The sequence below is a fragment of the Schistocerca serialis genome, chromosome 9, assembly GCF_023864345.2.
Source record: "Schistocerca serialis cubense isolate TAMUIC-IGC-003099 chromosome 9, iqSchSeri2.2, whole genome shotgun sequence".
NCBI lineage: Eukaryota > Metazoa > Arthropoda > Insecta > Orthoptera > Acrididae > Schistocerca > Schistocerca serialis.
The window spans coordinates 18596181-18623130 of record NC_064646.1 but is presented as its reverse complement, the minus strand read 5'-3'; the positions used below and the strand labels follow the sequence as shown (position 1 = coordinate 18623130).

The 26950-nt window shown below is 41.6% G+C and overlaps 1 protein-coding gene across 1 annotated transcript in view; it reads left to right on the top strand.

Moving 5' to 3' along the window:
• Nucleotides 1-26950, top strand: part of LOC126418761 (collagen alpha-2(V) chain-like) — a 124718-nt gene that overhangs the window by 88565 nt on the left and 9203 nt on the right. The window contains exon 7 of the mRNA XM_050085686.1: nt 8524-8702. Coding sequence (XP_049941643.1) covers nt 8524-8702 — 179 coding nt within the window. The remainder of the gene's footprint in view (nt 1-8523; nt 8703-26950) is intronic.

Below are 26950 nucleotides of genomic sequence, written 5' to 3'. Positions count from 1 at the left end.
AACGCCGGTCAACTGCTGTTTGTGTATGAGAAATCGGTTGGAAACTTTCCTCATGCTAGCACGTTGTAGGTGTCGCCACTGGTGCCAACCTCGTGTGAATGCTCAGAAAAGCTAAACATTTGCATATCACAGCATCTTCTTCCCGCGGTATATTTCGCGTCTGTAGCACGTCATCTTCGTTGTGTAGCAATTTTAATGACTGGTAGTATAAATAAGCTGACGGAAAAAATCGTAACACAAAAAAAATTAATTATTAATGTAGAGTAAAGAATGTTCGGCAATACATTGGTCTAGGTAACATATTTAAGTGATCGATATTGCAAGATCACAGGTTAATGTTAGGCGTGAAATTCTGGTACATTAATAACCGGTGTCATTGCAGAATGTTGAATGAAAGCATGCACAGTGTTGTACAGATGTCGGATGTCAGTCTGTGGGACGTAATTCAATGCCTGTTGTACTTGGTCTGTCAATACAGGGACAAATAATGTTAATTGCGGACGAAGCTTGGGTTACCGATCTCCGATGATGTCCCTTATTGTGCTCGATTGGCGACACATCTGGTGATAGAGCAGGCCAAGGCAACATGTCGACACTCTGTAGATCATGTTGCGTTACAACAGTGCCATGTGGGAGAGCGTTATCATGTTGGAAAACACCCCCTGGAATCCTGTTCATTAACGGCAGCTCGTGGACTAAGCAGATTAACGTACAAATTTGCAGCGGGCTGCATGGGATAAGCACGAGAATGTTCCTGTTATCATGCCAAATCGCACCCCAGACCGTAACTCCTGGTGCACGTAGGTCCAATGTGTGTAACACGCAAGCAAGTTTGTTGCAGGCCCTGAACTGGCCTCCTTCCGACCGACACAAGGCCATCACTGGCACTGAGACTGAACCATGCATCATTAAAAACTAGAACAGACCTACACTCTGCACTCTAATGAACCCTCACTTGACACCTACTGAGTTGCAAATGGTGGCGGTTTGGGATCAGTGCAATACACGTTACATGGCGTCTGGCTCAAGCGTTCTTTTACGTAACAGTTCATTGTATCACTGTGGTTCCAACTGCCACTCAGATTGCTGTTGTAGATGCAGTACGGTGAGCTAGGGCCACACACCGAATACGACAGTCTTGCCTCTCGGTAGCCCAAGCAGCCGTTCGAAGCCCAGTCTTTTTGCCACCTTACATTCTCGTGACCAGCACTGTGCAGTGGCTACATTCTTGCCAAGTATCTCTGCAGCATCACAGAAGGAATATCTAGCATCTCTTAGCCCTAATACGCGGCCTCGTTCAAACTCAGTGAGGCGCTGGCAGTGGTGTTTTCGCCGCCTTAAAGGTGTTCTTGATTAACATCAACCCACCACGTCCTACTCAAAGGTAACTAACGCTCACGACCATTACAGAGTGTTTCACACCAGCCACACACACACACACACACACACACACACACACACACACACACACACACACAAACATTATATATATATATATATACACAAGATTCTTCATGCTTTTACTATTTGTTAGATGTGGCCATTCCATACAGGTAGCTCCAGACAGAGACTCATAGATATTTTATGCGTGTTACTTACCCCCTTCCATTATTGCTTCGTTTTACATTAAGACAATACATGTCCTTCGCTGCACAACTACATGTGTAAGAAAACTGTTCGTTTTACGTTTTTATTAGTGGCTAGCCAACAACCCGTACAACAGAAAATCTTTAACCATTTTTGAACAATTTTCGTTTTGTTTAGTACTCGTCTTTTATCTAATTATTTTAATCTGGTTTAAGCAATGGCTTGAGAATGCATGTAGACATGCACAGTTGAACTTTTACTACCGATTTCAATACGAGTTTGTTGATAAGCATTCAATGCCTGTGTTGTTATTGTCAGACAGTGTGTCCATGGACAGTAGCCCCAAGAAGGCGAGGAAAGACATTATTCTCTAGAAGCATTTAGTCCATATTCTGCAAGGGCGCAGAGCTGCTGAGTGTCCTGAAACCAGCATCATCATCGTGAGCATACAGCTTCCACAGGGGTTCCAGTTTACTGAAAATGCTGTGTCGGATGCTCAATAGCAGTATGACTACAGTGCGTCTAACAGTGTATGACTGCGGTTGTGGTTAGTGCTACACTTTCGACACGCAGAGAGGTAGAGATGAACAGCAGAGAACATATGTGTGACTTAATTCGGGGAGCATTCTTGTCCGTATCAGGAGTGTATGATTCATAAGTTATGTACAATATGGGTGACCTGGTGTTGAGTGTGAACATCTGCATTACGGGATGGAGACTAATTGTAGTCTCTGTAGCCACCAGTGATACTGTCTGTCGTCCCATAGCGTCTCTCAGTGAAACGGTAATTTTCTGACGTATTGTATCCCTCCATAGAGATACCAATTATTGGAAACAACCAGCAGAAGCAACATTCCATATTACTACTTCTTTGATGTTGTATTGATTAAACAGGTTTGTTACTTTACTGAGGTTTCAAAACTTTCAATTCAAATGTTTGATTGTTGTTGTGTCTAAAATGTCTTGGAATTAAGATGTGCCTTGTTGTGTAATCCTAATCCCGTATAACGTTTTATCTCATTACTGATTATGCTCTACTTTTTCCCAGTAGCTATGGCACCTGCACCTTTGCCCCTGACAGGCGGGCAACCTTACATGTCGCCTAAGAGCCGTAGTTGCCTAATGCGTAGGCGTGAAGGTTGCGTCTTCAAAGAGTAATCCTGAGAAATGCTTTATTGTAGTATAGAGGAAATAATGTCAGTGATGAAATCAAATATACAATATACAATTAGCTACAGATCTGTTTTTTCATTATTAAATACTCGACATAATTAATAGATTATTCAAACAAGTACTTACTGAATGAATTTCTGATGCAACTACTGGCTTCTTGCTAGCAAAAATTCAAATTTTCGATTGGCTATGATTAGTTTACGAATGAAGGATGTACCATACTGTGAATCGTGTACAATATCTGGTAGTTGTGTTACACCTTCCCAATCTGGTTCATTTCAAATTTTGTACGATTCTTAAATTTTCTTTATCCTGGGACGGTGCTTCAGCAAGGTACAAATTACGAGCAGTGAAGATTACCTGCAAACCGTCTTACATTCTTTTTAACATGAACCAATATTTCCTTTCTCTTCTTGTACTTTTATGTCAACATGAGTTTTAAAGACTCTACATCTTCGTCTCTGCAGCCCTTAGTGAGGAAGCGAACAACTTATCCTACGTTACACTGCCGATAATTTTCTCAGTTGGAAAACTTCAATGAAGCTCTCGAAACTTGGTGAAGATCCCTATGTTTCATAGTGCACTCTGGCTGCAGCCGCTATTGTGTCCTCACCAGACACTACGGCAACCCAGAGACGGTAAAAGAGAAAGAGAGTTTGTAAGGGGTCCGTAGGCCCTTACTATAAGTTTTGCGACAGCACAGGTCGACAGGACAAACAATCGATAGTGTGTGTCGGGTTGCGAGAGCGAGAGCGAGTGTTGAGACAGTAGTGTGGTACGCGCTGTGGGCCGAGCCGGGTGGAGGTCTGTTGCTGGAATGCAAGACCGTACCGACAAAGGGAGTGGCCATCGCCGTGGTTTAACCCCTTTGTGTTAGAAATATACGGGAAAGTGAAAAAGTATAGTTACTAGTGTGATTCAGTGACATTTTTGTGCCGATATTGTAATTACGCGTCTACCGCGCCGGCATCATTTGGATTGCAGTGTTGGATTGCAGTGGTGGATTGTAGTAGTGAATTACAATGATTGAAATTGCGTGTGACGATAATGAATAACAAAGAGACCTGTGCTGAGATTAGCCGTTATTAATTTTGTACGACGAAGGCAGTGGCTGTCTCCTTACTTTGTGTTTTTGGTGATAAATATAGGTTGTTGATTAATGAAGCTGTGTTGCTGTTCTTCTTGGCACCAGACATTCATTATTACAGCATTTGAGAAGGACAAAATGGAATGTAACAACTCCGTAGCAGTCCAATCCGATTGCCAGTCCCATTAGGTACACGGTCACATTAATTAGTATTTATTTGGGCTGCTATCAGATCCCGATTGAGCGGGATAAGTCAGTAGATTAAACCGGAGTGTTACAAGTTTCACGTGTGATGCGCCCGATTCAGGGAATCCCATGAACGATGAGAGGTAAACAAATGGCAGGTGGCATCTCGACAGCAACGCCACACTTTTTGGTGGCAGACATCCTCAGCGGGTTGTCAACCGAAGATAAATTGTAGCGGTCGCGAGACTCTGAGGAGACGTAGTCCACGAGCTAAACTGTGTTAAGCAGTTTTAACAGTGTTAAATTTCTGGGGTTACTACTCGATAGTAAATTCAGTTGTGAAGGGCATACCACAGAATTACGTAAGTGCCCAAACAAGTCTGGGAATGATGTCAGATGTAGGAGATATAAATATAAAAAAGAAACTTGCATACTTTGCTTACTTTCCTTCTATTATGTCACATGAGATCATATTCTGGGACAACTCCTCAAACCGAGCAAAAGCTTTTAGGGTGCAAAAGCGCGTGATAAGAATCATTTGTGGTGTAAATTCAATAACATCATCTAGAAACCTGTTCAAGGAATTTTGAATTCTAACCACTGCTTCTCAGTATATTTATTCCTTAACGAAATTTGTTACAAGTAATACATATCTATTTCCAACCAATAGCTCAATACGTAGTATCTATACTAGGATTAAGAACAATCTACATAAAGATCTAAAATCGCTTACCTTGGTCCAAAAAGGGTTCCAATATTCAGGAACACACATTTTCAATAATCTACCAGCAACCATTAAAAACTTGGTTTCAGAGAAAGCACGGTTTAAACAGATTTTGAAAGACTTTATGATAGGTAACTCCTACTCCATAAATGAATGTCTTAACAGAGACTGTTATGCCGGCTTAAGTAAGAATATGTATTAGATTTGACAACAATTGGTCACAACAGTCAAAACTTTGTGTATGATAAATTTATTAATAGTGCATAACAGTGCTTCATTCTGACAGTGTGTAAATTCTATAAATATTAGCTGTTCCAGTTTACTGCATTGTACTAACCTATTTCGACTATCTCCTCACAAATGATCAGGGTAGTAAGTGTTACATTCAATTGTTTTATGTTTTTATGTTATACTTTGACACGTTACACGCGCACGACATTCATATCATTTTCTGGGTCCTTGGAACGAAAACTGAATATAATCTAACACCTGAAACTGAAACAAATTAACTGCTATAATCATCCGTTTGTTTCCAGTCCTCTCACCTGGCATTGCTTGCAGGAATACCTACAGGACAGAATTTTGTACGTTTTTCAAAAACCAAAAAAGGAAACTATCCTCGATTTTCTTGCACAACGAGTTTTCAATAAATCTGTAACATCATAAGATGGTCCTCACCTTTCATTATGACTGAAAAAGTCTACAATTTTCTGCCAGTTTGTAAGGAAAGATGCTGTTCCTAACGAAGAATTAACAATTGCAAATAAATAAAGATCTTGTACTCCAACTCAGGTCGTGGAAATTCCTCACCGCTCTATGTGCGGCCTCAGAAGTCCTTAGTACACTGGAGGTGGAAAGCTGCAGATGAAGCTGAAGTATCAGTCTGCTGCAGATCATGTTTTTGTTGCTGCTGTGGTCTTCAGTCCTAGGACTGGTTTGATGCAGCTCTCCATGCTACCCTATCCCGTGCAAGCTTCTTCATCTAACAGTACTTACTGCATCCTACATCCTTCTGAATCTGATTAGTGTATTCATCTCTTGGTCTCACTCTATGATTTTTACCCTCCACGATGCCCTACAATACTAAATTGGTGATTCCTTGATGCCTCAGAACATTTCCTACCAACCGGCCCTTTCTTCTTGTTATGCCACAAACTCTTCTTCTCCTCAATTCTATTCAATACTTCCTCATTAGTTATGTGATCTACCCATCTAATCTTCAGCATCCTTCTGTAGCACCACATTTCGAAAGCTACTATTCTCTTCTTGTCCAAACTATTTATCGTCCATGTTTCACTTCCTGACACTTAAAACTATACTCGATGTTAACAAATTTCTCTTCTTCAGAAACGCTTTCCTTGCCGTTGGCAGTCTACATTTTATATCTTCTCTACTTCGACAATCATCAGTTATTTTGCTCCCCAAATAGCAAAACTCCTTTACTACTTTAAGTGTCTCATTTCCTATTCTAATTCCCTCAGCATCACCCGACTTAATTAGACTACATTCCATTATCCTCGTTTTGCGTTTGTTGATGTTCATCTTATAACCTCGTATCATGACACGGTCCATTCCGTTTAACTGCTCTTCCAAGTCCTTTGCTGTCTCTGACAGAATTACAATGTCATCGCCGAAACTCAAAGTTTTTATTTCTTCTCGATGGATTTTAATACCTACTCCGAACTTTTCTTTTGTTTCCTTTACTGCTTGCTCAATATACGGATTGAATAATAATCGGAGAGCGGGTTGTAGCTACAACCCAGTCTCACTCCCTTCCCAACCACTGCTTCCCTTTCATGCCCCTCGACTCTTATAACTGCCATCAGGTTTCTGTACAAATTGTAAATAGCCTTTCGCTCCCTGTATTTTACCCCTGCCACCTTTAGAATTTGAAAGTCAGTATTCCAGTCAACATTGCCAAAAGCTTTCTCTAAGTCTACAAATGCTAGAAACGTAGCTTTGCTTTCCTTAATCTTTCTTCTAAGATAAGTCGTAAGGTCAATATTGCCTCACGTGATCCAATAGTTCTACGGGATCCAAACTGATCTTTCCTAGGGTCGACTTCTGCCAATTTTGTACAGAATTCGTGTTAGTATTTTGCTGCTGTGACTTATTAAACTGATAGTTCGGTAATGTTTACATCTTCCAACACCTGCTATCTTTAGGATTGGAATTATTATATTCCTCTTGACGTCTGAGGGTATTTGGCCTGTCTCATACATCTTGCTCAATAGATTGTAGAGTTTTATCAGGACTGGCTCTCCCAAGGCCGTCATTTGTTCTAATGGAATGTTGTCTACTCCCGGGGCCTTGTTTCGACTCAGGTCTTTCAGTGCTCTGTCAAACTCATCACGCAGTATCGTATCCCCCATTTTATCTTCATCTACATCCTCTTCCATTTCCATAATATTGTCCTCAAGTACATCGATCTTGTATAGTCAATCTATATACTCCTTCCACCTTTCTGCTTTCCCTTCTTTGCTTAGAACTGGGTTTCAATCTGAGATTTTGATATTCATACAAGTGGTTCTCTTCTCTCCAAAGGTCTGTTTAATTTTCCTGTAGGCAGTATCTATCTTAACCCAAGTGAGAGAAGCCTCTACATCCTTACAATTGTCCTCTAGCCATCCCTGCTTAGCCATTTTGCACTTCCTGTCGATCTCATTTTTGAGACGTTTGTATTCTTTTTTGCCTGCTTCATTTACTGCATTTTTATACTTTCTCCTTTCGTCAATTAAATTCAATATTTCTTCTGTTACCCAAGAATTTCTACTAGCCCTTGTCTTTTTACCTACTCGATCCTCTGCTGCCTTCACTACTTCATCCCTCAGAGCAACCCATTCTTCTTCTACTGTACTTCATTCCCCCATTCCTGTCAAATGTTCCCTTATGCTGTCCCTGAAACTCTGTACAACCTCTGGTTTAGTCAGTTTATCCATGTCCCATCTCATTAAATTCCCACCTTTTTGCAGTTTCTTCAGTTTTAATCTACAGTTCATAACCAATAGATTGTGGTCAGAATCCACATCCTCCCCTGGAAATGTCTTACAATTTAAAATCTGGTTCCTAAATCTCTGTCTTACCATTATATAATCTATCTGAAACCTGTCAGTATCTCCAGGCTTCTTCCATGTATACAACCTTCTTTTATGAGTCTTGAACCAAGTGTTAGCTATGATTAAGTTGTGCTCTGTGCAAAATTCTACCAGGCGGTTTCCTCTTTCATTTCTTCCCCCCAGTCCATACGCACCTACTACGTTTCCTTCTCTCCTTTTTCCTACTACCGAATTCCAGTCACCCATGACTATTAAATTTTCGTCTCCATTTACCTGAATAATTTCTTTTATTTCATCATACATTTCTTCAATTTCTTCGTCATCTGCACAGTTAGTTGGGATATAAACTTGTACTACTGTAGTAGGCGTGAGCTTCGTGTCTATCTTGGCCACAATAATGCGTTCACTATGCTGTTTGTAGTAGCTTACACGCACTGCTATTTTTTTATTCATTATTAAACCTACTCCTGCATTACCCCTATTTGATTTTGTATTTATAATCCTGTATTTACCTGACCAAAAGTCTTGTTCCTCCTGCCACCGAACCTCACTAATTCCCACTAACATGTCACATTTATTAATCATGATACTGCAATGTACTTGTGAATGCGATCCAAAGAAAAGAGTGCAGCAGTACAGTGTATAGTGGTGGGAGTTCCTCTGCTGTCATCCTCAGTGAATTCTGCAGCGTGATGTGTGTCGTGTTGCAGCGGCTACCCCAGCGGAGGTCCTACAGGGGGGACGTCTCCCTCGGGAACGGCTGGGACGTCCCCGGCAGCCACCGGGCCCACCAACCGGCCATCAACTGACGATGACATCTTCGGGGGCTTCGGCTCCCCTGCAGGGGGCGGCGGCGCTGGCGCCGGAGGAGGCGCAGGCGCAGGATCAGGTATCTCTCACGCTACCGTTCTGTACCCCAATCATCTGACTATTATTTATTTATTATTTTCTTTTACTCTGTTGACTAGATACAAGAACAGACCAAACGTTGCACTTGAATTAGTGTGTATGGTTATAACACATATTTTTTTACAAATTTTCAAATGCGTTAGTATACACTACTGGCCATTAAAATAGCTATACCACGAAGATGAAGTGCTGCTGACGCGAAATTTAACCAACAAGAAGAAGATGCTGTGATATGCAAATGATCAGCTTTTCAGAGCATTCACACAAGGTTGGCGCCGGTGGCGACACCTACAATGTGCTGACATGAGGAAAGTTTCCAACCGATTTCTCATACACAAACAGCAGTTGACCGGCGTTGCCTGGTGAAACGTGGTTGTGATGCCTCGTGTAAGGAGAAGAAATGCGTACCATCACGTTTCCAACTTTGATAAAGGTCAGATTGTAGCCTATCACGATTGCAGTTTATCGTAGCGCGACATTGCTGCTCGCGTTGGTCGAGATCCAATTACTGTTAGCAGAATATGGAATCGGTGGGTTCAGGAGGGTAATAGGAACGCCGTGCTGGATCCCAACGGCCTCGTATCACTAGCAGTCGAGATGACAGGTATCTTATCCGCATGGCTGTAAAGGATCGTGTAGCCACGTCTCGATCCCTGAGTCAACAGATGGGGACGTTTGCAAGACAAAAACCATCTGCACGAACAGTTTGAAGTTTGCAGCAGCATGGACTATCAACTCGGAGACCATGGCTGCGGTTACCCTTGACGCTGCATCACAGACAGGAGCGCCTGCGATGGTGTACTCAACGACGGACCTGGGTGCACGAATGGCAAAACGTCATTGTTTCGTATGAATCAAGGTTCTGTTTACAGCATCATGATGGTCGCATCCGTGTTTGGCGACATCGCGGTGAACGCACATTGGAAGCGTGTATTCGTCATCGCCATACTGGCGTATCACCCGGCGTGATGGTATGGGGTGGCATTGGTTACACGTCTCGGTCACCTCTTGTTCGCATTGATGGCACTTTGAACAGTGGACGTTACATTCCAAATGTGTTACGACCGGTGTCTCTACCCTTCATTCGATCCCTGCGAAACCCTACATTTCAGCAGGGTAATGCACGACCGCATGTTGCAGGTCCTTTGCGGGTCTTTCTGGATACAGAAAATGTTCGACTGCTGCCCTGGCCAGCATATTCTCCAGATCTCTCTACCAATTGAAAATGTCTGGTCAATGGTGGACGAGCAACCGGCTCATCACAATACGCCAGTCACTACTCTTGATGAACTGTGGTATGAAGCTGAATGGGCAGCTGTACCTGTACACGGCATCCAAGCTCTGTTTGACTCAATGCCCAGGAGTATCAAGGCCGTTATTACGGCCAGAGGTGGTTGTTCTGGGTACTGATTTCTCAGGATCTATGCACCCAAATTGCGTGAAAATGTAATCACATGTCATTTATGGTATAATATATTTGTCGAATGAATACCCGTTTATCATCTGCATTGGGTGTAGCAATTTTAATGGCCAGTAGTGTAATTTTTGAACAATATTCCAAATGAGTATAACTAAACTTTCTGGCCTTGAAGGAAAATATTAATAAAATATCTACTAAAAAAATAATATACATAATTTTAAAAGTCTACATATTACCCTTTGGCCGTCTGGTGCACAGATATATGTCCGTCCAGATTCAGAAGGCACATGATATGGTTCTACTGTGCAATTCTACATTTCCACATCAGAAATTCTACAATTTATTATTCTAGACTACGCTATAACATCTATATCGAGGACCAGGTCAGGGAATGAATGATGGACAGAATACCTCAAGGTATAAGAGTTGGATCAGGACAGTGAAGACAAAATGCAAATAGCGATGCACAGAGTAAACAGTATGAGCCTAAATTATAGTCTAAAGATATTAACGACGAAAACAAAAACATTGGTCTTTTTAGGAAAGTATCTTATAATTACTAAGATATTAATCAATAGCATAAAAATAGAACTGGTGACCCATTTCCTGTATCTAAAATGTGACATAACTTTGGAAAAGAGGGAAACATGAATAAGGAAATCAACACTTATGAACACACTTGTGGCGCGATAAGAAGAACATTGAAGTGTAAATCAGATTGGGTTTGTTTACAAATAACTTTCCTGCTGCCAGTCTCGATTTTCCTTCATTTGCGGTTCGCATTACACTTTTCGGCAAATGATTCCCATTTTCAGAAGGACTTTTCCTCTCTGTTCCATGCAAATTTGAAGCAATATTTTTGATAAAAGAGATTTAGCTTAGTTCTGTTGACGTCAAGTTTCCTTGAGGTTCATTTGTGCAGAGTCCCACATACGTTAAATCTCACACACAATTTTCTGTGCACAGTATACATCGAGAATAACGTAAATAAACATCAAAAACATTAGTTAAAAGTGACATGGTACACAGAGAACAAACGCACTTGAAAATGGGAATCATTTCCCGAACCGGTGGTGTAAAATATAAATCAAAGGAATCGTGACTGGTAGCAGAGAAGTTATTTATAAATAAACCTATTGTTTGCACAGTCGCAGGCTTTCACAAACAATTTATGACGGATCAGATTAGGTACAATTAAAAAAAGAAACCCAAAGTAAATTTAGTCATGCCACTCACTACCCACACCACTGTATGGAGCAGGAACTTGGACATTAAGATGAAAAGACCTAAGATACTTGGAGGAACAGCAGTGAAGTTCCTTAGATCAGTCAAAGGCTGCACAAGAGGAAACAGAATAAGAAATGAAGAATTAAGCAGAGAATTGGGGATGCAACAATTAACTCAAGAAGTATTCCAATAAAATTAGGATTGGAAAGAGCATGTCACCTCAGAGAATCCCTCGACAACCGATGGAATACAATCCTATTGGAAAAAGGGCCATGGGTAGACCGTGGAAGAGATGGTGAGGATGTAACATGCCATAAGGCTACACTGTAAAACACTACATCGTTATGTTGGGAGTTGATTTTGTGTGAATGCAGCGGGTACTTGTTAAACACACAGCAATGAAGACACTCTAACCACAGATCGTATACAATTCGCCCAAGTTTTATCATCAACTCGTTGTACAGATGCTCCGTATCTATAGAATATCTTCTGCCTCCTCTTAAGAACGATGTCAAGTGAGGTCTCTACCTCCCCTGTATTTGTAAACAAGTTTTTGACACCGCGTTGGATACTATCAACTTCTTCTGTGACAGAAAAATTTATGGTACAGCCTTTTGGAGGAATTTGTCTAGCCAGTCTGACTGTTTCTATACATTAAATTGCTCAACTTTCAGTGGGATATTCTGCAGTAACATATTTTGAAAATGAAAAAATTCTTCAAGTTGAAAGTCTGCTACTGATGTTTTGTTGTAATACATACATACATACATAACTGGTATGACGTCAGTGAAAATACATACATACATTCATATGTACATACATACATACATAACCGTTATGACTTTAGTGAAAATTCCCGGAAAATATTACCCTTTTATACAAAATCTTGACACTCAGATTAATAATAAGACTATCTGATTGGTATTTGATTGACATATTAAAAAGTAGTAAAGACTTTCATTATGCAATTACAAATGTAAGGGGAGCCTGAGCATGTAAGCAAATGAATGCAACGTTACGATCAACCACTATGTCCTTCTGATACGTGATACCTGAGGACGGATACCGCGGTTCATTGTCAGAGACAGCGTATATAAATAATTTAGCTTCTGCACGATATCATGAATGAGAGTTTTTCACTTAAGTTCAGTGGCATTATTTTAAAATGTTCTATGCACTGATATTTGATCTTATAGTGACAGTAACAAAGCTGCAGCTAGAAAATATTCTCACTTCCTACATGCAGTGTTTCTCGACTTCCTGAAATCATTTGACTGAAAGTGACACAAGCTTTTATTAGTAAAAGTACAATGATATGGTGTATCAACTGAAACTTGCGCTTGGATTGGGGATTGCTTGGTAGGGAGGACGCAACATTGTCATCTTGAATGGAGAGTGATCGAAAGATGTGTCCCAGTGAAGTGAGTTCAAACTCCTGCTGTTCACTGTAAGACAGTATGAATAGTGACCACATACTCTCAGTAACTGATGCTATTATTAGTAATGACATACTGTGTGAAGAATGCCTCGCAAATGTTCAATCAGATCTTGGTAAGATTTAAAGATGGGGTCGCAGATTGACAGACTTGCTTTAGATGTTAAGAAATGTAAAATTTTGCAGTCCACAAAACATAGTATCCGTGAGTCACACCTGGAATCAGTCAACTTAAACAAATACCTAATTGTAACATTTCGTAGCTACATGAAATGGAATAATGACACAGGTTGAGTCGTAGGTAAAGCAGGTGGCAGATTTTAGTGCGACCAGTCCTGGACTATTGCTAAATCACCTTGGAATCATAGCAAGTAGATCTACCAGGTGCGTTGAACGTATTCAGAGAAGGGCAGCACGAATGGTTATTAGTTTCTTTGAGCCATGGGAGGGTGTCACGTAGACGCTGAAAAACTTGAGCTGACTGCCTTTCTAAACTAGTAAACAATCATAACAAAACTTTCAGCCATGATAGGCGCTCTCAAAATGTGTAAAATCATCACAGTTGAATTAAGTTTTCCAATATTTTGACGGTGCCTATCTTGTCTACAAAATTTTTATGTATTGTTTAGTAAGACTTTTTTTTTGTCATCAGTCTACTGACTGGTTTGATGCTGCCCGCCACGAATTCCTTTCCTGTGCTAACCTCTTCATCTCAGAGTAGCACTTGCAACCTACGTCCTCAATTATTTGCTTGACGTATTCCAATCCCTGTCTTCCTCTACAGTTTTTGCCCTCTACAGCTCCCTCTAGTACCATGGAAGTCATTCCCTCATGTCTTAGCAGATGTCCTATCATCTTGTCCCTTCTCCTTATCAGTGTTTTCCACATATTCCTTTCCTCTCCGATTCTGCGTAGAACCTCCTCATTCCTTAACTTATCAGTCCACCTAATTTTCAACATTCGTCTATAGCACCGCATCTCAAATGCTTCGATTCTCTTCTGTTCCGGTTTTCCCACAGTCCATGTTTCACTACCATACAATGCTGTACTCCAGACGTACATCCTCAGAAATTTCTTCCTCAAATTAAGGCCGGTATTTGATATTAGTAGACTTCTCTTGGCCAGAAATGCCTTTTTTTCCATAGCGAGTCTGCTTTTGATGTCCTCCTTGCTCCGTCCGTCATTGGTTATTTTATTGCCTAGGTAGCAGAATTCCTTAACTTCACTGACTTCGTGACCATCAATCCTGATGTTGAGTTTCTCGCTCTTCTCGTTTCTACTACTTCTCATTACCTTCGTCTTTCTCCGATTTACTCTCAAACCATACTGTGTACTCATTAGACTGTTTATTCCGTAAGACAGAGGCATGTAATTATGAGCTCTCAGGTCAAAACCAATCATGAAGTAAATAAAATAATTTTCTGTCAGAGACTGTTTTAGTTCCACAAAAGGTTCGTTGTTGTTTTCAGAGAACAGATGTAGAAGAAGATGGATGCTAATAATTGTGCGTTTTGTTCCATCTTTTGTAAGCTATCTGTAAACCAGTAACTAATGTCATCCATTACCATGTTTCCTAAATTACTTACAGCACACACACATTCATGTCATGCTAGGCAATAGACAGTAAATTCTTTGGATATTTGGTGGAACAATTACCGAAGAAAAGGTGAAGTTTATCAGATGGGATGGACGTAATATATTCGCATAACGGTTGTTCGATTTAACTCCTATGTTCTCCACACTACACCAAAGAGCAGCATTCTCACTTCCGTGCCAATGTTGAAGAACTTCCGTGCTGGGGACCACGTCTGGGTTCATTCTGTTTCTGCTCGCGCCGCAGTTCCGTGAACACCAATCACAACTCAGCGAAAGTCCGCTCTCATCTCACGTGGAACTCGTTTCCTTACAGTGGTAGGAGCAGATTGTATCAAACAGGTTACAGCCCCGATTGCTTCTGGAATTGGTTTAATTAAATCACGTTTCTCGTGGCAAACCTTGTTAAGGCTTCGCACGAAGATTTTAGTCGGAATAAATTGAGCGAAATGGAATTATTAAACACGGGATACTTTTTTTAGGGCTTTTCCATTCCGTAAGCTACGATTCTTTTCCCCAGTAAGAGGACGAAACATTGGAGGCAGTAATTGCAGTAACATACCTATTATTAACCATTGTAGTGAACTAATGTGGACTGAGCACATTTAACAAACAGTAGGAAAAGCAGAGGCCAGGTTGAGATTCACTGGGACCATCTTCAGAACACCCATCAGTCAGGAAACTTTACCAAGTAGGAGTAACAAAGTGACAGAGAAAATTCGACAGGAGTGGAGTGTTTCGTCACGGGATAGCTTACTTGGCATGAGAGAGTAATGCAAAAGTTCAACCGACTTGATTGGCAGAAGCTACAGCAGAGCCGATGTGCATCACGGAAGATTCTCCCCGCTCCCAACGGAGTCGAACAGCATATTACTTCCTGCCATGTACATGTCGCGAAATGACCGCGGCGAGAAAATCAGGAAAATTAAATTTCAGACGCAGATTTAACTACCGATAAGAAAAGGAAGAAATGATATTATCAGTAGCAGTACCTTCCACCACACGCTCTACTGTGACTTTCGTAATATACAGGTAGAAGTAATACTGCAATGTCACTGCAATGGCCGCATTTGCCAGAACATCATTAAGCCCAATGAAATAGTAAGTGTATGTATGTCTAAAATATATGGCTTTACTGTTCGTCCACGGGAATCACGCATTTCAATCAACATTCTCTTGGTTCGGAAGCCACCACACATTTTGTCATGGAGGATACCTCTGGTATCACATAATAATTTCACCTTTTCTCATTTATTGAGTAGTGGTGGGTGCGAAGTACTATAGATTTTAAGTCTTCCTGTGCTATCGAATTTCGCATATCATTACGGTGTGTATAGGGGGGGATGTAACATGTTGTCTGACGTCCTGGAAAAAATGCTCTCTAAATTTTAACACCAAAGCTTTCCATGGTACAACACGCCTCTCTTGTAGTGTTTGCCAGTAGAGTTTGGTGAACATTTCCGTGAAGTTCTCCCTTTTACTAAGCTCCCAAAGAACAAAACGCGGTACTCTTCACATCCTGAGTCATGATCTAGAATATGTCGAATGGGTATTCCATCAGTAGGTGGGTTACGTTTCCTCGGGATTCTGAGAATGAACATCATTCTAGCTCCTGTTCTTTTTTACAATTAGCCTTATATGGTCGTTCCACACTATGTAGCTCCGAATGGAAGGTCACACATATTGTATGTTTGGTACTATTTTCAGTGATTTATTACTCCTACTGCAATCCTGTAGCAAATGCTATCTGGCCAAAAGCATCCTGACACCACTGTTGTTGTTGTGGTCTTGAGTCCTGAGACTGGTTTGATGCAGCTCTCCATGCTACTCTATACTGTGCAAGCTGCTTCATCTCCCAGTACGTAATGCACCCTACATCCTTCTGAATCTGCGTAGTGTATTCATCTCTTGGACTCCCTCTACAATTTTTACCCACCACGCTGCCCTCCAATACTAAATTGGTGACCCCATGAAGTCTCAGAACATGTCCTACCAACCGACCCCTACTTCTAGTCAAGTTGTGCCACAAACTCCTCTTCTCCCCAATTCTATTCAATACCTCCTCATTAGTTATGTGAACTACCCATCTAATCTTCAGCATTCTTCTGTAGCACCACATTTCGAAAGCTTCTATTCTCTTCTTGTCCAAACTATTTATCGTCCATGTTTGGCTACACTCCACACGAATACCTTCAGAAACGACTTCCTGACACTATCTATACTCGATGTTAACAAATTTCTCTTCTTCAGAAACGCTTTCCTTCCCATTGCCAGTCTACGTTTTATATTCTCTCTACTTCGACCATCATCAGTTATTTTGCTCCCCAAATAGCAAAACTCATTTACTACTTTAAGTGTGTCACTTCCTAATCTAATTCCCTCAGCATCACCCGACTTAATTCGACTACATTCCATTATGTTCGGTTTGCTTTGGTTGATGTTCATCTGATATCCTCCTTTCAAGACACTGTCCATACCGTTCAACTACTCTTCCACGTTCTTTCCTGTCCTGACAGAATTACAATGTCATCGGCGAACTTCAAAGTTTTTATTTCTTCTCCATGGATTTTAATCCCTACTCCGAATTTTTCTTTTGTTTCCTTTACAACTTGCTCAATATACAGATTGAATAACATCGGGGAAAGGCTACAACCCTGTCTCACTCCCTTCCCAACCACTGCTTGTCTTTCACGTCCATTGACTCTTATAACTTCCATCTGGTTTCTGTACAAATTGTAAATAGCCTTTCGCTCCCTGTATTTTACCCCCGCCACCTATAGAATTTGAAAGAGAGTATTCCAGTCAACATTGTCAAAAGCTTTCTCTAAGTCTACAAACGCTAGATACGTAGGTTTGCCATTTCTCAATCTAGCTTCTAAGATAAGCCGTAGGATCAGTATTGCCTCACGTGTTCCAACATTTCTACGGAATCCAAACTGATCTTCCCCGAGGTTGGCTTCTACCAGTTTTTCCATTCGTCTGTAAAGAATCTGCGTTAGTATTTTGCAGCCGTGACTTATAAAACTGATAGTTCGGTAATTTTCACATCTGTCAACACCTGCTTTCTTTGGAACTGCAATTATTATATTCTTCTTGAAGTCTGAGGGTATTTCGCCTGTCTCATACATTTTGCTCACCAGATGGTAGAGTTATGTCAAGACTGGCTCTCCCAAGGCTGTCAGTAGTTCTAATGGGATGTTGTCTACTCCCGGGGCCTTGTTTCGACTTAGGGCTTTCAGTGCTCTGTCAAACACTTCATGCAGTATCATACTCCCATTTCATCTTCATCTACATCCTCTTGCAGTTCCATAATATTGCCCTCAAGTACATCGCCCTTGTATAGACCCTCTATATACTCCTTCCACCTTTCTGCTTTCCATTCTTTGCTTAGAACTGGGTTTCCATCTGAGCTCTTGATATTCATACAAGTGGTTCTCTTCTCTCCAAAGGTCTCTCTAATTTTCCTGTAGGCGGTATCTATCTTACCCCTAGTGAGACAAGCCTCTACATCCTTACTTTTGTCCTCTAGCCATCCCTGCTTAGCCATTTTGCACTTCCTGTCGATCTCATTTTTGAGAAGTTTGTATTCCTTTTTGCCTGCGTCATTTACTGTATTTTTATATTTTCTCCTTTCATCAATTAAATTCAGTGTCTCTTCTGTCACCCAAGGATTTCTACTAGCCCTCGTCTTTTTACCTACTTGATCCTCTGCTGCCTTCACTACTTCATCCTTCAAAGCTGCCCATTCTTTTTCTACTGTATTTCTTTCCCCCATTCCTGTCAAATGTTCCCTTATGCTCTCCCTGAAACTCTGTACAACCTCTGATTTAGTCAGTTTACCCAGGTCCCATCTCCTTAAGTTGCCACTTTTTTGCAGTTTCTTCAGTTTTAATCTACAGTTCATAACTGATAGACTGTGGTCAGAGTCCACATCCTCCCCTGGAAATGTCTTACAATTTAAAACCTGGTTTAAATCCCTGACTTACCATTATATAATCTATCTGAAACCTGTCAGTATCTCCAGGTTTCTTCCTCTATGTACAACGAAATTAACAACTAAGTGTCACGAGAGGCAGATCTACCAGTACAGAAGGAGGCGGGGAACACTGTGTCTTCAGTGGGTGGTTGCAGCAACGGCGGAATGGTCGGTCGGGAGAGCTCAGTGAAAACGAGCGTGGACTAGTCACTGAATGTCACCTGATCAACGAATCCACCAGGGACGTTTCAGTCCTGCTAAAAACGCACAAGGTGACCCTAACGATATGGCTGCGAAATGGAATCTCGAAGTAAAAATCACAGCTAAACAAGACCAGGTCAACCTCGTGCATTGACAGTCTGTGATCACCGAGTATTGAGGGGGTGGTTATAGAATCGCATGACATCAGCTGAAGCAATGAACCGTGAGTACCAAAGTCGTACTAGCAGTCTAGCTAGCAAAATTACAGTGCTTATGGATTGGAAAAAGGAATGTGACAGAAAGGTTCATAAGCTCCTCAAAGGCACTCATTTCTGCAGTTAGTGCTAAGCGACAGTTGAGGTGGTGTAAAGAGCGACGCCATTGGACAGTGAGTGACTGGAAACGAATTGTTTGGACGATTAATCACCGTGTTTCTGTGGGAACCTGATGGAAGGTTTTGGGTTCTGCCAGTGCGTGGAGAACGTTACTCACCGCTATGTGCGTAGTCCCAAGAGCGAAGTACGGAGGAAGTGGTGTTACGGAATGGAGATGCTTTTTGTGGTTGGTTTACTGCCCTTAAGAGAACGCCAAGTATGGAATAATACTGCTTACAGAAGATGCACATTTCGGAGTCGATGTTTGTTTGTAGCACCATGACAACGCATCCTGTCATAAAGTAGCATATATGAGGAAAAGGTATGTGGACAACAAAATTCCTGGAATGGGCTGGTTTTGTCCGATATCCCGATATGAACCGAATGAAATACCTTTAGGTTGAATTAGAACGTCGACTTCGCTCCACACCTCACAGCCTCTCTGGTTTCGGCTCTGGAGAAAGAATGGGCACCTCACTGAAAGTCTCCTCGTCAGAGTCCAAGAGGTAATAAAGGCGAAGGGTGGGCACACCTTACACTACCGTCTGCGTGAGTTTGGTTACATATTGAGGGTTAACTACCAGTCCCTGCACTTTGTGGCCAGACAACCTCAAGCAGGCGTCATCCACTAGATTGTTTATTTAAATTGTTACCAGTGACAGCAGTCTCTTCCCCCTCTATCCACAACTAGCTAACTCCCAGGCGTTGCCTGAGTATGTATTTATCAGCAATTTATAAACCCATATCTATCTCCCCTCCCCCCACCTATTTCTGTCCATCTCCTCCACATCTCCTCTCTGTCCGTCTGCTACTCCAGCCTCTCTCTGCTCGTCTTCTTCTACCCCTCTCTGCCCATTTCTTACTCTTTCCTTTCTCTGTCTATTTCCCCCTTCCTTTCTATTTCCTCCTCCCAGTGCCTCAGTCCATCTCCTCCTCTCCCTTTTCCTTTCTGTCCTCCTTCGCTTTCTCTGCTCATATCCTCCTCTGTCCATCTTCTCCTCTCCCCTGTCTGTGTCCACCTGCCCCCCCCCCCCCCTTGCCTCTGTGTCCGTCCACTTCTTCCTCCACCTTCTCTCTCCACATTATCATAGACTATCTCCCTCCCCCCCCCCCCAATCCTCCTGTAGTAAGTCGCCAGTTCTTATTCCCACAGTATTACAGTATTACTTCCCAGATAGGATGCAATATGTACACCAAGTTTGGTTGAATTCGATCCAGTGGTTAAGTAGGTTTACCGTAATTTTTATCGTATACGTACATGTCACAAAATTTTTGACATATTTTTAACATATTTCACAGATGGAATGATCGTATGGCATTTATTGGCAGGGGTATCCACTTTGGGATTCGATCGCCGTATTGCAAGTCGTTTTAGATGACGCCACTTCGGCGACTTGCGTGTCAATGATGATGGAAATGATGATCAAGGACACACAGCACCCAGTCCTCTTCCGGCCCCCCTTGCGTGGTAGGCGGTAACGCTACCGCTGCCCTACGGAGGCGGACATTTCACAGATAAACATGTGTCACCCTTAACTCTAGTGAATTTCACCCTGCAGTTTCGTTTCCATGCAACTTACTGTTTATGACGTCATATCTCTTCAACTGGGTGTTGTACGATGACTTAATTTTGTAGGTACCGTCATTCGCATATGCTGTTCCTGTCTACGAAATACATTGTGAATAGTACTAGTACTAAAGAATGAAGTAAAAGGTTATGTCTGATGCGGCAGTTTTATTGCATGAATAGTGAAAATGTGTTAAGCGATGAATCTTTTTCAGCTATTAAACGTCTCATAAGTGTTTAGAATTATGTGTAAAGTCTGCTGCGAGTCGCTAAGTGCTCTCATTCCCAAATAATGGCTGGATATAGTCTGGGTATTTGCGCATCGTGAACTACGTTTTTTCACTCCCCTTCTCCCCCCCCCCCTCCCCTCCCCCCCCGCCTCCTTGAGAGAGAGGTGGTTCTTACCACAATAATGGTTCTTCCCAGAGAGTACTAAGTCTGGTTTAGTAGGAGATGTGGAACATATGTACACCCATACATTTTATTATGTTTGGATTTTTTATATCCCTACAGTAAACGGTAATGGTTGTCTAACACTTCCTTGAGATATTGGTGAAGTTGCTTTCGCCTTGTTAGTAACAACGCTTTCCGTTTGGTCTGGTAGTAAATCCTGAACGAAATCACAAGGCTAGTTCGACAGCCTGTAACATCGTATTTAGTGTAGTAAATTAGCATAAATATTATCGTTTCAAGTTCACCACTCAAGACTCGAGGCGTTCATAGATCAGATTGACGAAACATACATTGTAGCATTTAAACACTTCCGGAAGTGTTATCCATGACCAGAGTATACAAAACAGTCAATATATTTAGTTGCAGGCGGGAAATACAAGGGCAAAATTAAAAATTTATCATATCAGTAACTACTTGGTGTTTTATATTATTTCATATCGTGATATTTACTCCGTTAGCAGATCTTAGGTCCAATATACAGGAAGACTGATGCCCGAGATTAAGAAAATCTTCTAGGGCTTCCAGCCGCGTCAGATGATTGAAATCCCACGAGTTTCCTGAAGTAACAGAACATCAAGTGAACTTGTCTCAACAGCACAAGAAATAATGAGTTGTAAATTATCATTTAAGGGAAATCTTTGAGAGAGGGTTTAGTGCCACATGTAGTGTATCTGAAGTTGTTACAACGTATTTTTTAGTAATGACACCGGTGTCATTGTCGAATTAGATTGCCAACGATCGTGTTTTTAATTCTGTTACCATTTACATTAATTTATTTACCTTTAAGCATATTTCAGAGGCAAGTTCGTCTCTGGACTAATTCGCCTATCAGTTTTCCATTTAGAGCACTATGCATTTTCGGAGAGCATTAAGCACCAGTCTGACAACTTCCTTAGTTTCATCTAACCATGTTTGTTTGTCTGTTTGTGTATCTTTGGGATGACGGGCACATTTAAATTAGACTATGGAATCTATTTATTCCCTACTTTCCACATGGATTGAATTTTTACCTGAAATGTTAATGTTCTCCACTAAAATTCCCACCCTGTCTTGATTTATCTGTCCTTTGAGTTGCTTACTTAAAAGAAATGCGTTACTGCCCGTGGATTACCATTGTATAGTACTGAATTTTGACCTACCTGAACAAGTAATGATTACAGTGAAATCACTCTCTTATTTATTTTATCCCTGATATTTTTGTAATTCAAGATGTCGGCGGAAGAAAATTCTGACTCCCAGTTTGCTAAGGATCAGTCTGTTCACGTTATTCGTGCTGTTTTCCAGTGCACCACGATCTGGCAACAAGTACTGCTACAATATACTTCACAAACTGCTTCGTCTTCTTGTACTTATGGTGTTCTTTTTCAACTTAACCAAACATAACAAACGATGCACCACGAAGGAGTTATCCGAAAGGGACGGAAGTCGGTAGGTGTGATGTACGGGGTGTTCAAAAAGTCCGCAGTGCCGTATGATTGTTCGCCAGCCTGGGTTACTTCCCTTCAAGTGGACTCTCCCAACATTCCACTGTTTCGTTTATCTCAGCCAGCGTCAGTAGTATCGTTGGTGTGTGTCTTTACGTGTTGACGTGAACGTTTATGTTTAGTTCCTTTGCTCGTTTGTTTCGTTTTGGTCACTGTTAAAATGCTAACCATTGAAGAACGTGTGTTTTTAGTCGAATAAGAGCTCAAAGCTGGCGGTAAATACACAGTTTCAGTTTGTCAAACACGTAATTCAGTTTTCCTGGAGACAACACTCCCACATCGCGATACTGTGCGAGATTTGACTAACAAATTTCGAAATACGGGTACAGGGACAGATGCGCCGAGAAGTGATCTCCTAGCGTTTTGCCTGAGGACAAACTACTCGATATTTCCGATAAAATGTCAATGAGTCCGAACAAGGCAGTAAGAAAACTCGCCCAGGAAATCGATTTTAGTGTCGGAACGGCCCACACAGCTTAAGGAAAATATCAGAACTTTTCCCATACAAAGTGACTGTCGTGCAAAAGACTGCATTATTGTTAATGGTTCAAAAATTTCGCACAACAAAATGAAAGAGATATTATTAATGAAACGTTTTTCACTAATGAGGCGTGGTTTCATTTATCCGAGTACATGAACTCGCAAAATTCTCGTATGTGGAACACTGGAATCGATTGTGTATTCACGAGGAGCCACTTCATTATGTGAAGATAGGAGTTGGATTGCAATTTCTAGACGTTGGTTTGTGGGCACCATATTTTTCAATGGAACAATAAACGCACAACGGTACTTCAGTGATATTCTGTACCCATTCATTGGAGAACTTGTGCTAAGTACTGAACGGTTATTTTCAACAAGGTAGTGCAAGCGCGCATACAGCTTCCGTTTCCATGGCACTGGTTGCTGATATTTTTGGTGATCGCATAATTTCACAGGGACTTTGGCCTCCACAATCACCTGACCTGGCACCACCTGACTTTTTCTTCTGGGGTGCAGCGGAAGCCACCGTCTATAAAAACCGTCCAAAGTACATCGAGGAATTGAAAACTGCAATCTCCACTTTCACTACTTCTGTTACCGAAGAAATGAGTTACAGCTTGTGTTTGGAATCATGATTAAACGAATTAGAAAATTTGTAAGTAAAAATGAATATTCAATAAATAAATAAGTTGTATTTCACTGAGTTTCATTCCGGTATATTCACACTACGGCATACGGCACGCGTGGCTAACAGTCATACGGCACTACAGAGAGACTTTTTGAACACCCCGTACATGTGCAGATAAACAAATGATAACATTTTCAGAAAAAAATTGAAGATTTATTTAAGAGAAAGAGCTTCACAAGTTAATCAAGTCAATAACACGTTAGTCCACCTCTGGTCCTTACGTAAGCAATTATTCTGCTTAGCATTGATTGATAGTTTTGCTGGATGTCCTCCTGAGAGAAACTGGTGTGTTACATCGTCAAAATCCTAAGGCAGTTGGGAGGCCCTGGCGAGAAATCTGGCGACCTTGCTGGGCCAGGTAGGATCTGACAAGGGCGAACACAAGCAGTAAAAAATTTCGCTGTGTGAGAGCGGGCATTATCTTGCTGATAGGTAAGCCAAGGATGGTTTGCCACAAAGGACAACAAAACAGGGCGTAGAATATCGTCGACGGACCGCTGTGCTGTATGGTTACCGCAGATGACAACCAAATGGGTCTTCCTATGAAATGTAATGACACCAGAGACCATCTGTCGTGGTTCTCGCACCGGATGGCGGACGACAGCCACTTTGGTTTCCCATTACTGACTGGGGCGTCTGGACATAAGTCTTCGGTGGTCATTGGGGCTCACTTCAAAGAGGAACCCGTCACTGAACAAAATTCTACTCCAGTCAATGAGATTCCAGGCCTCAGTTTTTAGAGAGATTATTGTTATCACTTCCTTTCGTCTACCGCCTATTATTCTGCTTGTCACTAAAATAGGAATTTAGATATAGTAGATGCAGGGAATTTGCCCTCATCGAACGCACACCCCTCCCGGAGACGGCATCGAGCGGGCTGACGCATTGGTGAAACAGTGGACCCGAGAGGCCGACGGTTCTAATCTCCGTCCGACCATCCAGATTTACATCGTCTGTTTTTTTCCTAAATCTCTTAAGGTGAGCAGAAGGATGGCAGATTTACTGCCTTAACTGCATCTGCAAAAACCTCACCGTCGATGAGCTGTTATACCGTAATCTTCCTGCCCCTACCCTCAACCCATTTCGACCTAGGTATTCGAGATGAGTCACTTGCTTTTCAGGAAAACACTCGAACTGGAAATTCCGTCCTAAATAATTCGAATTGAGAACTTTTTGCCCACTCCAATTTCGCAGGAAATTCGCTGAAAGTCACCTCGATGTCTACAACGGTTCGTCCAGATCTCACGTACATAAAATCAAAGACGAAAAGATGAAGAACGATTGTGTTTTGTTTGGAGATGTTTGCAGCGATGATTTGAAAAATTTTCAAAATTTTTATATATTTTTACACCACCGTATTTTCTCATTTTTATACCAAAGTGAACTTTACATTATGGCCAACGAAGACAGTGGTTCGACTACATTTCATTCAACTTCTCTAAAGAGCAACATACAACTGATAATGGCAATGTTTTCAAAATCCATCATTTTGCTGCTCCTAGAATTCGTTTCACAATCAAGGTTTGAGGTACCACACCTTCTTCAAACGTGTAAAGGAAAGAGTTCCTCTTTGTTTCTTTGGTTCAGAAGAAAAATTATAATCTATCGAAATGTTTTTCTTTGCTGTAATAACAGAGCATAATGTGCGAGATCAGTCTTCTAGGACCTCTGACTGACGCATCTTCTTCAGTCTTTACCAAATTCTGATGGAATGCCCTTGGCTAGCAGCTGCGATCCTTACTGAAGGAGTTTGTGTCATGTTTGTTCCATCTGTTGTGAAAGCAAATAACAACAATGTGTTCCATTTTGGGAAGTTGTGTAGTTTTTCAAAGGTTTTGTAAATACTTTTTGGAAGTTACCTTTGCGTAATTTTCGCTGCAGCTTCAAACATTTCTCTAGGAATACCTTTATCCTCTGAGTCTTCCATCTCTTCTTAAATCTAATTGCTTGTACAACTCGTATAAGAGGAAGAAATCCTACTATGCAGCTATTACATATGGTAATTTTACATACCCCCCCATGAACCATGGACCTTGCCGTTGGTGGGGAGACTTGCGTGCCTCAGCGATACAGATAGCCGCACCGTAGGTGCAACCACAACGGAGGGGTATCTGTTGAGAGGCCAGACAAACGTGTGGTTCCTGAAGAGGGGCAGCAGCCTTTTCAGTAGTTGCAAGGGCAACAGTCTGGAAGATTGACTGATCTGGCCTTGTAACAATACCCAAACCGGCCTTGCTGTGCTGGTACTGCGAACGGCTGAAAGCAAGGGGAAACTACAGCCGTAATTTTTCCCGAGGACATGCAGCTTTACTGTATGGCATGGAGAGCTGCATCAAACCAGTCTCAGGACTGAAGACCACAACAACAACAACAACAACAATTTTACATACTGGTTTCGAAGTATTACAGCTACATTTTCATTTCGACTTTGAGCACTGCAAATGGAGGTAGGCACTTTGATAACAGTCTCAAAACATACATACACTGACTGACAAAAAAGTGTGAAGCACCGACAAGACATTGTCGTATGTGAATGCAATTTCGTTCACGGACACATCATCAACGAGTACGTAAATTATTAAAGTCACTATTCTCTGTGACAGGTAGAACGGCCACCAAAGTTGAGTTGTTACCATTCTAGGTAGTGCAATAGAAGGGGTTTGCACAGCATCAGATGTTGAGTGATCACTCTGAAGGATATGAGATGTCACCAGTGTTACCAGCTCCTAGCAGAGTCTGAAATACGACTCACTGTGCGCCGTACTTGGCAGACTGGTCGAATCGTGCAATATCTAGGTGTGTGAGGCATTCTGATGTCACAGTGGCCACATATGGAGTGCATGGGAACGTGAGCGCATGTATACTCGTTGTCAAGGGACCGGTCAACCACATTTGACCACCACAAGGCGAATCGCTGTACTGTGCACCTTGTATATCGTAACCCCTTCAAATCTGTGTCTGCCATTCGAAAGCAAGTAAAGAATCCCTGATAAATTCTGTATCATTCCACATCATCTATATCTACACGTACATAGCTACTCTGCATGCCAACATTCGGTGCCTGGCAGAGGGTACCCTGTACCAATACTAGTCATTTCCTGTTCCACTGGGAGATAATGCGAGGGAGAAACGAATGTCTATATGCCTCAATATGAGCTTTCATTTCTCGTACCTTAACTCTGCTGACCTTCCACGAAATGTGTATTGGCGGCAGTAGAAACGTTCTGCAGTCAGCTTTAAATACCAGTTCTCTTAATTTTCCGTACGCTGTCCCTCGAAAAGAACGCCGCCTCCTCTCCAGGGATTCCCTTCTGAGCTCCTGAATAATCT